At 46.2% G+C, this 12,677-nt stretch overlaps 2 protein-coding genes across 5 annotated transcripts in view; one reads left to right on the forward strand and one right to left on the reverse strand.

The window, feature by feature from the left end:
- GAS2L1 (growth arrest specific 2 like 1) overlaps positions 1-12,677 on the forward strand; it is a 338,981-nt gene that overhangs the window by 209,426 nt on the left and 116,878 nt on the right. The window lies entirely within an intron of this gene.
- Positions 5,785-12,677, reverse strand: part of MTMR3 (myotubularin related protein 3) — a 60,664-nt gene continuing 53,771 nt past the window's right edge. For 2 of the 4 annotated variants that reach the window (XM_063315356.1, XM_063315354.1), the window contains 2 exons: positions 9,799-9,825; positions 5,785-8,073 (listed from right to left, as the gene is read on the reverse strand). In XM_063315356.1, coding sequence (XP_063171426.1) covers positions 7,902-8,073; positions 9,799-9,825 — 199 coding nt within the window. In that variant the 3' untranslated portion in view covers positions 5,785-7,901. The remainder of the gene's footprint in view (positions 8,074-9,798; positions 9,826-12,677) is intronic. The other 2 variants (XM_063315357.1, XM_063315355.1) reach the window with 1 other exon arrangement.

Here is a 12,677-nt window from a genome sequence, read left to right on the forward strand (position 1 = left end):
AGCAATGCCCCCGGATTCTTTGCCTTCCGGGTGTCCCCCTGCCCTTTTGTTTTGAGCAACTCAGTAAGGGGCAACACTATCTCTGCGAACCCCTGGATAAACTGCCGATAATAGTTCGCGAATTCGAGGAAACTTTGGAGCTGCCTACACATACGTGGCGGCTCCCATGCCAGAATGGCTTCAATCTTAGCTGGATCCATTTCAATACCCTTGTCTGAAATTCTATAGCCCAAATAGTCAATTTGAGATTTATGAAAAGCACATTTGGACAATTTAGCATACAGTTCAGCCTTCCTCAGTTTACTGAGTACTTGTTTGACCAGTTCTATATGTTCCTCCATTGTTTCAGTATAAATTGACACATCGTCCAAATACACCAAGACCCCTTTGAATAAACGGTCATGCAAGACCTCATTGATCAGTTGCATAAAAACCCCAGGCACTCCCGCCAACCCAAAAGGTAACACCTTATACTGGAAGGAGCCCAGAGGGCAATTGAAAGCAGTCTTCCATTCATCCCCCTCCCTTATACAAATGCGGAAATATGCCTCCCTCAGATCCAACTTTGAGAATATTTTCCCTTTTGCCAGATGTGATAACATGTCTTTGATTAATGGGACGGGATATTTATTTAATATTGATACTGCATTCAATCCACAGAAGTCCGTACACAATCTCAAAGTCCCATCTTTCTTTGGTCTGAATAGAACAGGAGCACCCACTGGGGAATTGGCGGGTTCGATAAAACCCCTAGCTAGATTTTTGTCGACAAACTCTCTTAGCGTTGCCAGTTCCTTCTGGGTCATAGCATAGATTTTTGGCTTAGGCAACTTTGCATTAGGGATAAAGTCTATGGCACAGTCAGTTTTTCGGTGCGGCGGTAGCTGATCCGCCTCTTTTTCGCCAAACACATCTGCAAAGTCCTGGTATTGTTCCGGCAGCCCGTCTAGCGAACCTGTAAGGGAATGCGGAGTTGCCGCTGCCGCTCTCCCCACCTCGCCGTTGCCCAATTCATCCCCATCAGGGGCTTTGTAGAATCCGTCTGCAAAAGTCACAGTTCTGTGCACCCAATTTATGTGTGGGTTCTGTTGCACGAACCAAGGCATCCCCAAAATGACAAATGGACCCCCCACAGGCGCCACCACAAAAGGCAATTTCTCCCAGTGGCTACCCATTTGCAATGCCACCATCCCTGTGGAGTGAGTCACCGGTTTCCCCCCCGCTGTAGATCCATCCAATTAGGTGAAGATCATGGGCCGTTTCAAAGGGAACGTGGGTAACTCCAACGCAGCCACCACGTCCGGGTGCATTCAACACCGTGAGCACCTCGAATTGATCATCGCCCACACTTCTACAGTTCTTGTTTGGGACCCCAATTTCACCTTTACTGTCAGGGTAGGGAAGTTTCCACTCACCGAAGCGTGATCACACCCGTTCTCTTCCACCTGCCCAGCGGCGCCCTTTAAAGCAGGTGGCTGCCATTTCCTGCTGGTTGATTAAACACAGCCTCCTCCTCCTCGGCAAAGAAAGGTGGTTCTCCTCCGGTTCGACCTCCGCCAGTGCCGCCTTCATCTTTCTTGGCAGAGAAGGGGATTTTCCAGATGACTTTCCCAGCTGGTCCTCGGTCTTTCTCTTCGGGCACGCCACTGCTCGGTGCCCCTCTTTTCCGCACCGCAGACATTGCCCTCTCGCATAGCGTCGCTCCTTTTCTTCCTCCCAGGTCCGCTGGCTGGATCTCCTGGGAGGAGCTGAGGTGCAGGACCCTTTACTGAATCTCCCATACCTCATCGATTTTCGGTGGGCAAATGTCTCCAGGGTGTGCTCAGCGCTGCTCGCCAGCTGAATCCAGTCGTACAGGGTTCTTGGGTCCTCTTGCCCCAGGGCCCACTTCAGGACTTCCGTTTCCAGTCCATCTTTGAACATCTCCACCAGCATGGATTGGGACCAATCCTCCACTTTCCCAGCCAGTGCCTTAAATTCCAGTGCATAATCCGCCACGGATCGTGACCCTTGGTACAGTCCCTTTAATGCCCGCTTCGCTCTTTCCTGAGCTAACGGGTCTTCAAAATGCTGCTTTAACGCCCACAGGAACTCCTTGAAGTCTTCTAACTCTGGAGCATCCGATTGGCACAGCTGTACATACCAATCGGCCACCCTCCCCTTCAGCTTGGTAGCAATGGCGTTGATTTTGCCCTGCTCTGACCGGAACCCCTGTTCCCAATCCTCCATATAACTGTTGGCATTAGTGATGAAGGACAATTTGGTAGGGTCACCATTGAACTTTACCGTGAAAGGGGGGGTCTTGCCGCCTCTGGTCGCTCAGCTCTTTGCACGGCCCCTAGCGAGCGCCTCTCTGCCAGAGGGGACCTCGAAATTGTCACCCTCGGGCCCCTCTCCTCTCCTCAACACCGAGCCCGGCTTCTCCCTCTGGGGGATGGTAGGGGTGACGGTGAGGTGGAATGCCTGCGGTGGGACCCTTCCCTTCCTTTTTCAGACGAACCCCCCCCCCCATTGACATTTTTTTCAGCATGGATTCAACTGAGTCCAATTTTGCCTCCAACGCCTTTATACGGTCGGGTGAGGGATCCCTCGGGCACCTCTTTTTGGACCACCTTAGGTGACAGCGGGTACCGCCACTTCCAGGAGGCTTGAGCCTCCCCACTGACTGATTCCTCCTCCCACGTAGTCACCAGCCGAAGTACTGGTCGTTTCTGGTACTTTTTGACGTCCCTCCTCTTTCGAGTTGGGGTTGGGTTCTGCCCGACCTTCCGGGGCTTCGCTGCAGGGTACCTTCTCCGTTCTCACCACCGTAGAGTTCAGTTCCCCTTCGCTCGATGCCTCGCTCTCCATCTCCTGAAATCTCGGTTCGTTCCTCGCTAGCGCTTCCCGTCACAGACGAATTTGGATAGGGGCTAGTGGAATAAGGTTTTAGGATTTCTCAGCTTTATGTAATGGTTGCCTATTCTGACAGACTCAGTCTCACAAGCAGATGCTTAAGGATAACTGGTTTATTGAAAGAATAGTATGCAGATACAAAGAAAGCTGAGAATGAGCAAAAGCGCGCCAAATACAAACTAAAAAACCCTCGCTTCAACCCCGGTTCCGCCCTTGCTCCCACTTAGCAACCACCCCCTCCCAGGTGTTAGCAACCGTCACCCACATCGGCCTGAGAAAGTAACCTTGAACACAGTCAATAACCCAAACATACATTCCACAGTTACAGTAAGGAGATTACAGCCTGGCAAGGCTGGAAATCTCCACTCAGCAGACACGGATCAGAAAAGTGACATGCGTTACGATGTATTCAGAACATTGGAACGAGGAACAGGTTAGCTCTTGTAAGAGTAACACACTAGGAAGGTAGATCAGAAATGTGAACAGACTGTGCATTTACTTCCTGCAGGAGTCCTCCTCCTGGAGCATGCTGCCGGGCCTGGTGCATCAGCCACAAATATCTACGCTGCTCAGAGGTATCCATTGAATCTAATCCCATGCCCAACACAAAGACTGAGAAGCCCAGAATATTGCACCCGTTAACTGCTGGAAACACAGTTCCGCAGTACGGCTAGAGCAGCTGCTCCGAAAATTGAGAAGGGGCCGCTTGATTGGGACAAACAGCTTCTGCAAGTCCCAGAGAACTGACTGCAAATTGCAGAGGAAGAATGAACAGAGGCCAAGCAAAGGGCAACTGACAGCCCCTTCATGCAGGCGGGGGCAATGAGTAGGCTCTACCGGTTCCCCCCAGCACCTGTGAATGCAGGCGTGATTTTTAGTGGCACAAGTTGGTTTCCCCTTGCCTCCCCCCCCTTCAGAAATAAGGATGGCAATGGGAACGAAAACTTGGGGTGACAGTGGCTCCCCTTTTCACCCTGAAAAGTCCCCTCAGGCCTAAAATTATTCCACTGAGATTTGACAAAATGTAGATGGCATGCTTCCAGAGTTTGGGGAATTAGGTAAAAAAGGGAGTGGTCTGCCATTCCTCCCAAGCAGCCCCCTTTTCTCCAAAAGGCCTCCGCCCATCCTTGCAGTGACACAGGCAGCCTTCTGACTGGTTGTGGGAGCGAGTTCTGAGAAGTCCCCTCTGTCCTAACGAGATAGGATATGCGAGCTGCTACATCCCCTTATTGGACGTTGACCGTCACAGGCCGGCATCGGCCTCCAGGATGCGTGAATTCACAGCAGTCCTTTAAATCGTAGCAGCAGGAAGCGGCATTCAGGGAGACGGGGTCTGGGACTGGGAACTCGTACTTCGAAGCCAATACATGCAGAAGGCTTTCTCACATCTTCTCTAGGTGGTGTCAGCAGGACTTCTGCCCTGTGGACAGAGAAGACCAGGCTGGTTCTTACAGTCCGGAAGGAGCTTCTCTGGATACCTCTTTGGTTTATGATGGGTATCCATTTCTGACAGGAAAACTAGCAGACAATTAAGGTGGTGAAAGATGCCATCCGGTGAAGGACGTGGCCTGGATGAGAAGTGGGTCTGTGTATGTTTGTCTATATATGAGCCTCAAGTTTTGTTTTCAAAACAGATGTTGGAGGAACCAATCTAGAGAACACTCTGCAGGTACATCCCAGCGAAGCACCTCTGTTGTGTGTCAAATAAAGCTGTCTTCCCCATCTGTTGCTCTGCAGACATGCTGAACCATTGTAACAATAAAAACCCAGCCCCCCCCAGTGAAAGAAAACCCCCCAAAACAAAAGCCACACCACCAACAGAACCCACCCACTTGCCTGGCCCAACAGCCCGGAGGACTGGCCTTGCTTGCCAGCCAGGTCGGGATCCTAGTGATTGGAAATCCAGGGGAACTGAACGTGTTGATTACATTGGTCTTGCCATGGAATTCCAAGATTACTTGCCAAATCCACACATTCATACGAAGTCTCACATTAGTGCGTAAGCAAAGTTTCCTACAGACTGAACAGAGGAGGCAGGAAGAAAGGTTTTAAACAACATGAGGCTTGCCAAACAGAGCAAACAAAAAGGGCCAGAAGAGTTCTTGGTTTATTCAAAATATATGAATTGTGTTGCTTGAGAAAACCAGCTGTGTAAGGCGTGGTTAGCGCAATTAACTAGGAATACAGGGAAGTGGTGCTGCGGTGTCCTGGTTGAGGACATCCCATCCTCTCTTCACAGATGTGTACTGTGGTGTTTCCAGCTGCAAGGAAGTGCCTTTTCAAACCACATTCAACATTCTCAGGAAACTCATTCCAGTCTTCCCAGCCCCACAGAAGGACGCCAATTTTTTAAATTGCACAAACTTTGCAAGGAAGAGGATTAACAGGTACCATCACAGATAGCTTACCGAGTCCCACTGGAGATGACTAACTTGCTCCAGAACTAGAAATGCAGTGGAATCTAATCTTGCCTTCAAGCAATATAAAATAATAAAAAGTATTCCTTACAGCTATCCAGGACAATAAAATTGGCTAGTTTTTAAATGTGATGACCTTGAAATTAAGGGAAATCGAGGAAGAGAGAAACCTCCAGACTGACCTGTTTCAGCAGGAGGAAATAACAATACAACGATTGGGGCAGATAAAAATTAGGAAGTAGGTCAACAATTGTTCCTGTGCACAAACTCTAGTTTATTTCACTTTTATTTATATATTTAATTGTAGAGTCTACATTTGACAAAAAAAATGAAAAGTATAAAAGAGTAGTTTTGCTCTTCTTTAGAAGATCTGTGTAGCACGCACACACGCACTCGCACTCGCACACACGCACACACAGAGCCGGGTTTCCTGCTTCACATCCAATGGGAAAAATATTCATTAAAAAAGTGCTTCATTGATTCAAAAGACTAAGAGCTGCAAGCGTTTATTCACACTGTACATCACAGACCCCCAAACCCGTATCGGAACCCCTTGGCACCTGTTTTGATGAATTGCTGAACATCAGACCTTATTTTCACCGTCTGTACCATAAAATCACACTGGCTCAGGACATCACACAATACCATTCCCCTTTATTCTGCTTTTTTTTTTTTAATGTCTCTCCACAGACCAATTTTATTGGAAAAGTATAAATCAGCCAGCCTTCCATAGGACACTTCAGTAACCTGTTTCCACTTTCACAACCTGGAACTGTGCATCTGCTGATTTTCCTGGAGTATTTCATTTGTTATTAAAAAGCCACACTGAAATTTTGTACTGGTTCTCCCGGTTGGAAGAAAACAAGGAGCACCAAGAAGTTAACACCCTGTCTGCACTGAGGCTGCAAGGCCTCTGGCCGCACACTCCTGGGACTTTGATCCTCATTCTCAAATGACTTCCCTGCATTATTTTGTTCTACACACTTCAGCTTCACTACAGGAGTTTCCTTTTAGAAGGCCAGTCTAGTTATCATAGTACAAATGCTTAGAATGCCCTGCGTGGTTTCTTGTTCCTTCTATGCCCATTATAGGTAGCTTGCTCTTTATGGATCTTGCACACTAGAAGGAGTGTCATGCCAGTATTGTGCACTTACGGCAGTTCGGGTGTGGGAACTTTCCACACGATGCTCAAGGACAGTGTGTAGATCTGCACTGTGTAAAAATCAATGTCACAGAGAAGGTATTCTATGGAAGGTATTTGAAGTGGTGACCCAGAAAAAAAGGAATTGCATTTACCAATCCAAATTCTCCAAGATAAAGCAGGCGAGGGGAAAAGAGAAAGAAGTATATTGGTTCTTGATGTATTCGGGCATCTTTCCACGGGGTATAAATTCTCCAAAACAGGAATTATAATTCTTCCTCCCACTCCAAGACCATAAGCTGAGTATACTTTAAGGAGAGTGAGGGGGGAAATATAAAACTTAGAAAAATAGGAGGACTCTATCAAATGTTGATGGGGTAACATTAAAAAAGTTAATTTATTGTAAGGAAAACATTTTAAATTTGTTCTGGCCAAGTGCTATCTTTTCCTAATGCCTCATTTTGGGGGCACCAGCAAGCCCACCTTTTCTAACCAGCTATAGAGCAAAGTAAAACCATCCCACTTTATCTTTAGGGGGTTGTTTTGTGAAAAGGACACCTCAACGCCATTAGGCCATCTGACTTTGCACAAAGCCTACTGAGTGCAGTGAAGCAGCTCTACTTTCTGTGTAAACTAAGTTTAAAATGGGGGTAAGGAGAGGCATTTTAAAAGCTACCATCAAGCCTAGGCACCAATTCCTTTACAAAATAAAAATAATAATGATGTACAGAATTTTACATCGGGGTGCCAGCGTAAAGCAACCCCTTCCCCTCTCACTTCCCTCAAAGCAAGCGAGTGTCGTCTTTAGCCGAGCAACCCAGGCCGCTCCTGCCCTCAGCCACAAGCTGGCCGGCACTGGCAGAGAACCGCCCGGTGTGGAGATTTGCAATCGACCCCTTGCATTCATGCAACAGGATAATCCGGCCCACTCTTGAGAACAGGGAGGGGGAGAGTCCTTTTGAGAAGGCAGTTTCCGTTTCTTCTAGCAGCAACGACTCTCCAAACAGCAAGGGGCTGCTGGGAAGTAACAGGAGTGACTGAAAGCGCCAGTCCTGACACTACAGGTATTCACAGTCTCTCTGGCAATCAAGCCGCCCCTCTTCTTGGCAGCAGAGAAGGACCCGCCTGCCACGCAGTTCAACCACAGGGCAGCCGGAAGCCTTCAGGAGGATTCCAGACTGGACCCCCTTCACAGTCTTCCTGCAAAATCCACGCTAAATTTACATGAGAAGGATGAAAAGGGAATGGGAAGTAACAGTGGGGAAGGAATGCTCCGCTGAGATCTATCTACCCATCATCCTCTCCCTCTGAGCAGTAATCTGTACTTCCGGCTCCAAAGTGCACAGCGACTCCAATGCTACCAGCTTCGGTCCGCCGGGAATTGGTGTGTCCCCATGAGGGACAGAGGCAACGTTGTCTCATCCCAGCTTCCCTTCCAGGCCGGAGCCTCAGTTTGAGGTGGCAGCAATGGGTTTGTCCAGTTCAAGGTCAAGGCTGGGGCTACTGGGATGCAAGCTGCTGTAGCAGGTTTTGCAGACCCGGCTGGGTTCGAAGAGCTGCTGGCTGGGGACCGGCGCCTTCTGGTTACAGCAGCTGGAGCAAAACACATTTCCACAATTCCTTCGGTCGGAAACGGGAAGAAAAAACATGAATGTGAGTTGGCAATGCAGAAATGCAACTTCTAAACAAGAACAGCACGGTTTAATTACACAGAAAAGGAGCCCTCTTGGGTTACTGGTCAAAGAATAACACCAGGAACAGAGGTTTAAGCTCCTTCCCTTCAGGGATGGTCCACAAGGCAGCGCTACTCCTGCAATGCTAGGGAGTTGAAGGGGTGAAAAAAGGATATATTCTATAGATCCCCCTTGAATCACAAATGTCTGTGTTGGGTGCAATGGGACACTTGAAGTCTGCCTCCAGATTACTCCCAAACTTAAACACCAACTGATCCTGGCAACGGCAAGCTAATCATGTTGCCTGAGAAGCTGATAGGACTCAGAGGGAGTCAACTGTAGCCCACTGAGGCTTCAGCACAAGAGAACGTGTGAATCAGGTATGGCCATGCAAAGTCAAACAGCAAGCAGCAAGGAAAAACAAGAGGCAGTCCACATGGTGTGAGCGATGCAGCAGCTGACAGACTGGTCAGTTGTCAATCAGCGGGGGCATTCTAGCACATGCACCTTGGGCAGGGAGGGCTGTCGTCTGGGTCACCAGAAACAATGCAGCTACATCAGAATCCCTCACCTCCAAAGTTAGGGCAGGAATGAAGAAAGACCTTTTGTGTCTCACACCAAGGTCCTATTCAGGACTTGACGCAGCTTACCTAGAGAGATGTGAGGCAGCTGACTGGATAAAAGGATGCAACAGAACAACTCACCCCTTTGATTTAAGCTTTAATACCTGGATGTGATTTTGTTTTATGTTATCTTTAATGTAACTGCAAACAAAGGGGAGCCTTTAAAAAAAAAACCAGCCCTGACACCAGGTGAAGCAGCCTTCAAATATCAAGCTGTAATCTTTCTATTAGGAAAGTCAAGCTAGACTGGGGTAGGAGATTCCAAAGCCTTCTTACAGACTCAAACAGATACTGCTGTCAGGAAAAACACCAAAAACAGTAGGAGTGGAGGGAGGGAGGGAGAGAAATATGACCCCAAACAAAAACAATCCCAAAATAATCCTTTTGTTAAACCAGCATTGTGGATCAGGTATGGAAAAGATCACAGCAGAATCTCCTGCTATAGGACAAGAGCTTATTTCTGAGATAATTTGAGAAGCAGGGGCTGCTTATGGAATTTTCTGTCTCAGTGTGTCTGTCCAAATCTCACTCAGAGAGATCATACTCCCCCCAAATAGGATCCATGCCCACTTATTTTTTCTTTTTGCCAGAGTCCTAAAGTTTACTGTCAGATTCACAGGCCTTGCTAATCCACATGACTAGCAAAGGAGATCCACTGCTTTGTCTTCCAACCACTACTTTTTTACCTAAGTTTTGTCCCTGGTGTTAAAGCTTGCTTAGCTCTTTTATTTGTTTCTAGATTTTTTGGGCGATGGTTCAAGAACCAGTGAACTACCATCAGCTGCCCCTAATTCCAGCAAGACCAAGACCAAAATCATCTGCTGATGGAGCAGTGTAAATGGACCAGCTGCTCTTGCAAGTGAAACACCTCTCAAGCAAGATACTGGCAGTGTCCAATGTTAAACAAAAAGGCGGGGGCTCAACTTCCTGTTGGCTGCTTGCACTTTATGACTTCTAGGCAAAGGAAGTGCAGAGGAAAAAGGTAAAGGTTAGTCTGGAGATGTGATCAGAGCAATGTGGACAGACAACAGGCTGATGCAGATGCTCACCAAGTCTGATCAACACGTTCAGGGTCCCTGCAAGGAGGGGAGAAAAAGCTCAGAGCAGACACTAAACCAGAGAAGTTTAAAAAGTGCCACTGGGATCTTCTTTTGGGCCTGGAGTTGGAAACCTGTGGCTCCCCAGATGTTGCAAGCTACAGTCCCAGCAACCTCAGCCAGCACCACCAACAATGAAGGATGCAGCAGTATCTGGAGGACCTCAGCTTCCCAACACCTGCTCTTGCCCGAGAGTGGTAGTGAACACTTTTAATACTGTACATTATAAGGAAAAACCCTGTGCTGTGAGCTATGAGTAACACGTTCAGTTCAAGGACTCTTACACACCTACATTACTCGCCCACTGAGGCTGCCTGCTGTATCTCTACATGACAAGCTACTCTGAGCCCACCTATTTCCAATCAGGAGGCATGTCAAGAACTCATGCAGAAACACAGGCTTCCGGGGAAGAAACGGCGAACTGAAGACGGAACTGATGACCGCAATGGAATGAAGAGCTGGCGAAGAGACCGGCTCTTCACAATTCCTCTCTGGACAAGGAGAGTACATGAGGTTACCCACGAGTGCTCCAGACAGTCACCCCGCGTGAGAAGACTGGAAGACGGCAGTCTCAGGCAGGTTTTGAGCTCTGGGACACCAGGGACTAGCCGTCTTGTTCAACCCACGGTCAGTGCCTTTAAGGACCCTGGGTTTGCATACTTCCTTTTCTAATAAATTTCGGAAATTGCTTGTTAACTGCTTTTCAGCTATTAGGAATCTTTGGATCAACAAGTTTTACAGCATCAGGTGAGTTTCCTTCAATCCTTAGCAAAACAAGTTTTAAATATAAGTTTAAGGACTGAAAAAAAATCTTTAGGAATAAACAGCAAAAGGGTAATTAGAACTTTGATTCTGGAAAGTTACCAATGGGCTAAGGATCTAGATGGATTTGAAATAAGATTTTGGAATTAGCATAAGGATCCTTCCCATGGGAAAATGCTTTTGTTTTGAATGCTCTTAAAAAAAAACATGATCGGATGAGACTTTTTGGACACTAGAGGGAACCAGAAGGAACTAAAGAACACAATTAAAGGAGAACACTTAAATTTGACTTACGAATACAGAATGAAGCAAAATATTTTAACACTGGATATATTGAACGAATATTTTGAACAATGGACTCAGAAGTTAATTATAAGAGAGAGTGACCTGGATAGTTTTCCTACATTGGATTTACAAAAAAGGCTTGTTAAAGCTTTGAAGAATTTGGTGACAAGAGACAAAATAAAAATGAAAAGCAATCAAGTTCTAGGACATTATTTGAAAGGACTAAAGATCAAGATTGTTAAAAGTAAAGGGGAGGAATATAAAGTTGGTTTATTTGATCAAGGTTAAAATAGATATGTTGTCATCCCTGGTAACCCTTAATGGACTTTTGCTGATCAGGATTGAAATGACAAGGCTTTAAGGATTTGTTTCTAGGTAAGAGATGGGATACAGAAAGAAGAGATCATTTGTTGTATTTTAAGAGATGATAAATTACTAACGTTGTGATGAAGGGGGAAGTCATTTCTTTAGATATTTCTTTTCTTTTTCTTTAGTATATTCTTTTCTTTTCTATTTTCCTATTTTTTCTCTTCTGCAATTTCTATTTTTTTTTCTTTTCTTTTTTAGTTTGTTAGTTTTTATCTTCTTAATTGTAATTGTTAATAAAATCACTATTAAAAAAAACACATGCAGGAACACAAGTGGGCTCCAGTAAGAAGAATTTATCTTTACATGCTCTAGGAAGACAACTAGGGTGGGTTGGGGGAATACAAAGGACACGACCCCACAGTTTTACTATCGAAAAGATATTGATTGGGGTAGTATGGTGTTAATAAAATTAAAAAATAAAATAAAATAATTGGATCTTATTAGGACATATTCCGATGGCGCATGCTGCAGCCATCTTACTGAAGCTGAGCTCAACCTGTCTGGTCAGTGCTTGGATGGGAAGCTACCTGGAAACCCATTGTAAGCTGGAGAAAACAGGGCACAGAAAGGTCCTGAGACATTATCTTCACAGCTTCTTGTCCACTAGAGCTGCTTCTGCTAGGGTTGACCTGATCTCCAAGGCAGAATAAGGTGAAGTACAAGCCAGATACATAATGCCAGAATAAGCCCAAGAAGATTTAGAGGGAAGACACTGATCTGCCCACTCTACAAGACCGGTTCCTCTGGTAACAATACTCACGTTAACTGTAAAGAGTGAAAGAGATGACTTTGACAGAAATAGGCAGGAACCATTACTTAGGCAAAAGGGGCTGAAACATTATTTAAGTCCACAGCAATGAGATAACATCTGGAAGCGGCTCAGGCAGACACCACCCTAATTCACTGTTCAAAAAGGAGTAGGTATAGCACAATCAGACTTGCAGGATCCTGTTCTTGTAGCCTATCTCAATAAAGTATAGTTCTAGTCTTCCTGTGGAGTTGATTTTCCGGTTTAGTCTACCTAGTGGGGCTGATGTTAACAGAACAAGACAATGCTATTTATTCTTCAGCTGGGCGCAGCTGGCTGTGTTCTTAGTCAAATAAGCATCTGTTGCATGCAGTGGGTTTCACTGCCATTAGGAGCCAGAGATTAGGAAACACAAGGATCTGTCCTCATGGAGAACCATGACTAGGCAATCCCTTTTCATGGGGGATGCACTCCAAGTTATTGTGGAATGGGTGTGCGAGAAATTACCATGTCTCACTTCAGGCCACAATTTATCTTGTGCAAAGAGGATGACAACAGACACAGGGCAAAGGGACTGCACTGTTCTTTAACTAGCTCACAGAAAGCAAGGTCTAAGACAACTACATGAACTTTAAAACAGGATTTACTGCAAATTCTCATTACAAAG

The sequence above is a fragment of the Candoia aspera genome, chromosome 15 (assembly GCF_035149785.1).
Source record: "Candoia aspera isolate rCanAsp1 chromosome 15, rCanAsp1.hap2, whole genome shotgun sequence".
NCBI classification, from domain to species: Eukaryota; Metazoa; Chordata; class Lepidosauria; order Squamata; family Boidae; genus Candoia; species Candoia aspera.